The sequence below is a fragment of the Acyrthosiphon pisum genome, chromosome X (genome assembly GCF_005508785.2).
Source record: "Acyrthosiphon pisum isolate AL4f chromosome X, pea_aphid_22Mar2018_4r6ur, whole genome shotgun sequence".
Lineage (NCBI taxonomy): Eukaryota > Metazoa > Arthropoda > Insecta > Hemiptera > Aphididae > Acyrthosiphon > Acyrthosiphon pisum.
Window position 1 is genome coordinate 58215170 of NC_042493.1, and position 3242 is coordinate 58218411.

At 24.6% G+C, this 3242-nt stretch overlaps 1 protein-coding gene across 3 annotated transcripts in view; it reads left to right on the plus strand.

The window, feature by feature from the left end:
• Positions 1-3242, plus strand: part of LOC100165645 (facilitated trehalose transporter Tret1) — a 52070-nt gene that overhangs the window by 3166 nt on the left and 45662 nt on the right. For 2 of the 3 annotated variants that reach the window (XM_001943039.5, XM_029487608.1), the window contains exons 2-3: positions 1237-1276; positions 1403-1538. In XM_001943039.5, the coding sequence (XP_001943074.2) occupies positions 1237-1276; positions 1403-1538 (176 nt within the window). Of the gene's footprint in view, positions 1-1236; positions 1281-1402; positions 1539-3242 lie in introns of all 3 variants that reach the window. The other variant, XM_008186339.3, reaches the window with a different exon arrangement.

A 3242-nucleotide genomic window follows, 5' to 3' on the forward strand; every position in this document is an offset into this window, starting at 1 on the left:
CATGAAAATATAAACAATATTTTTAAAAAAAACACATTATTGTAAAACAATATTCTTTTCTTTGCTCAAAATCTAAAAGGTTCATAAGAATTTATCCTCCATATTTCCCATATATGGGGTTAGGCCTCATACGGGGGCGCCAAATTTTTTTTGCACCGCAGCACAAAATGTCTAAATGCGGCACTGTATATATTACTAATATGCCCACAATTTGTATATAATATTAAACATATTATTTATGAAGGTCATTGTTTAATATTATATAATATTAAAAACAAAAAAAACTAAAGTCAAAAATGTTAACAATTTTCCTGATTCCTGATGTTATTTCAAGTCTAATATATACAGGTGTAACAGAAAAACATGATGAACAAAAAAAAAATTTATACCACTTAAACATATGACAAAAATTGTAAAAATTATATGATCATTAAATAATTTATAAAACATACTCATGTCAGCAAGTTCCCTAAAAAAAACATTTTGAAAAAAGTTATTACACTTCAAATTCATTTAATCAAAAAAATATTGATATTTTAAAAAATTCAAAAAAATAAACTACTTGACTTAGATAAATGTTTTTACTATCAAAATTGTTCTTATAATCAGATTCACAAATTTTAAATATTTTATATAATTATTCAAAATAATTAAAATATTTTTTTTTATTTTTATTAATATTCTATTGAGTAGCCCGTTTTTACCAGCGCTACACTTACCAAAATCATTCAAAATAAAAATAATAAATAGTAAAAACATCGGAGCCTTGATCGGAGCAATGGCCACCAATAGAATTGACGATATGGACAATTTGATACGTTTATTTCTTGTGGATAAAAATGTTATATTACTTGATAGTTACCTATTATTTTATTTCTGTAGTAATTTTTGTATATAATTTTATGATAAATAGAGAAAATTGATATTATATTTCATCGGTATTTGTATTCACCGCCCTGTATGCAAGATTAGAATTACTAAATTAATTTGTTATCGACGTGTTAGTAGATCTATCATGTGGCACCTTACTGATAATCAATTTAATTAATAACATGTACACAATTTTAATGAGTACGAATTGATGCTTATGATTTTGTATTTCACTACATTCCGATTTCCGAGGGTGAAGTTGATAACTACACAATACGAACCAGCGTGTTAAAATCAATTTGTAAAAACCTATAGTAGTTTTAAAATACACGAATTAATTATTATTCACAATTTTTTTTTTTTTAGAAAAATGAAGAATGGAAAATTACAATGTCATCTAAAACTTGTGGGTAAAACATCAACAACATAATATATTTATAATTATAATATACATTTTTAGATTTATGTTTCTATGATAATATTGAGATATTATATTATTCTCGCCTTACTTTATATTATGTGCTACATTTAGACATTCTGTTTCACCATGATGTGCTTCATTCAATTTTTGGTTGGATGTTTGTATACATTTTCATCTACACTTTTGGCGCAACTTCGAGAACCTTCGTCAACAATTCATTTGAGTATCGAAGAGGAATCTTGGATAAGTATGTGAATTATTGGACATTTATACATATTATATAATAAATATTATGTTTTTTAAATCACATAAAGACTTCATCGTTAGGTATTTGAGTAGAAGTAAATTTAAAAAATGTATTCAAATAAATTTCATTATTTCAAATACCATATAATAATTTGGTTTACTATTTACAATAATACTATGCTACATAAAATATTATGTTATCAAAATATATGCAGTCTATACAATTTTAGGTTGTACTAAAGTTACATTTTAAGTTACCTATATGGTATAAGGTTAACAAATACTCCCAAACAACTAACTGACAAATCTATTACAATCGAATTACCGTAACTCTAACCTCAATAACATATTATCTTGAAGCGATTTATTATCTCTCTTCGACTTGGAATTATTTTATTATCTTTATTATCTTGTACAGTAGGTTACTTGAATTGATATTATAAGATTATAATTTTTTATTCGTTTCTATGGTGATATACAAAGCGTTAGAGATAAAAATTTCATTTTTAGCGGTTTTTCGTTATTTGTCGGTGGTTTTACACGTGGCATTGAATAACTGTTGAGAAAATCGACCTTCGTAAGTACCATCTTGACATAATTTTCTAAAAAATAAGGGGATATTAGGTATATATATATATATGTTGAAATCGAAGAACTCCCTCTCGTAGAAAATTTGTTTACAGAAAAAAAACACCATTGTAAAACTACTGGCTTCTTCGCTCAGCTCAGAATCTAAAATGAGTAACATAATCTATACAAAATATTGATATTATGTTCGATTTCAAGATCTGATATCATTTTGAAAATATTTTTTTTCTCTTTGAGTTGTTTATAGACATTCAAAATTATTGGATTTTGTTGATTTTTAAATAGTTCAAATTTTAGTATTTTGTTCTAAAAAACTTATTTAAAAAATAATTTAAATGTTCGTTAAAATAGTAAATAATCTTTTTTATTTGGTACTAACTTCCAAGTCTATTCATAAGTAAAAAAAAAAAAAAAGGCGGGTAAGTCGTGGATGTCGCTCTGCTGTACAGTAGGTTACAAGTGGGTTACTGTAATGGATGGAATTAAATTTGAATCCAATGATATTATATCATTGTATACGAAAAACGATTCTGAACGGAGATGATTTGTCAGTCTAGGATATATTATTTTTAAAGAAAAACTTATGGAGAACCTTGTACCAAATTTTAAAAACTTAGTTATAAAAGAAAAAATTTTTACGATTTTTCAACCACTAAATTACTTGCAAATTTTCGCAATTTTGACATATTTCGTATAAATTTGAACTTTAAATGCTTATAAATAAAAATTGTGACAATGTATTCCTTTTATTTTGCAACTGCTATTGTAAAAATATGTTAGGAGCCTTCTATTAAATTTCCAAATCTTAGAATTAAAAAGAAAAACTTTTATGAATTTCTGTCTAAGATAATTTGAACATTGCCGTAATTTTTACGTATTTAGTCAAAATTTGAACTTTAAATGCTTATAAAAAAAAAAATCGTGACTATATATTTCTTTTATTTTTCAATTGCTATTGTAAAAATATATTATGAGCCTTGTATTAAATTTTGAAATCTTAGATATAAAAGGAAAATTTTTTATGAATTTCTAGCATAAAATAATTTACGAATTTTCGTGATTTTTACATAAATATGTTGTCAAAATTTGAACTTTAAATGCTTATAAATAAAAATTG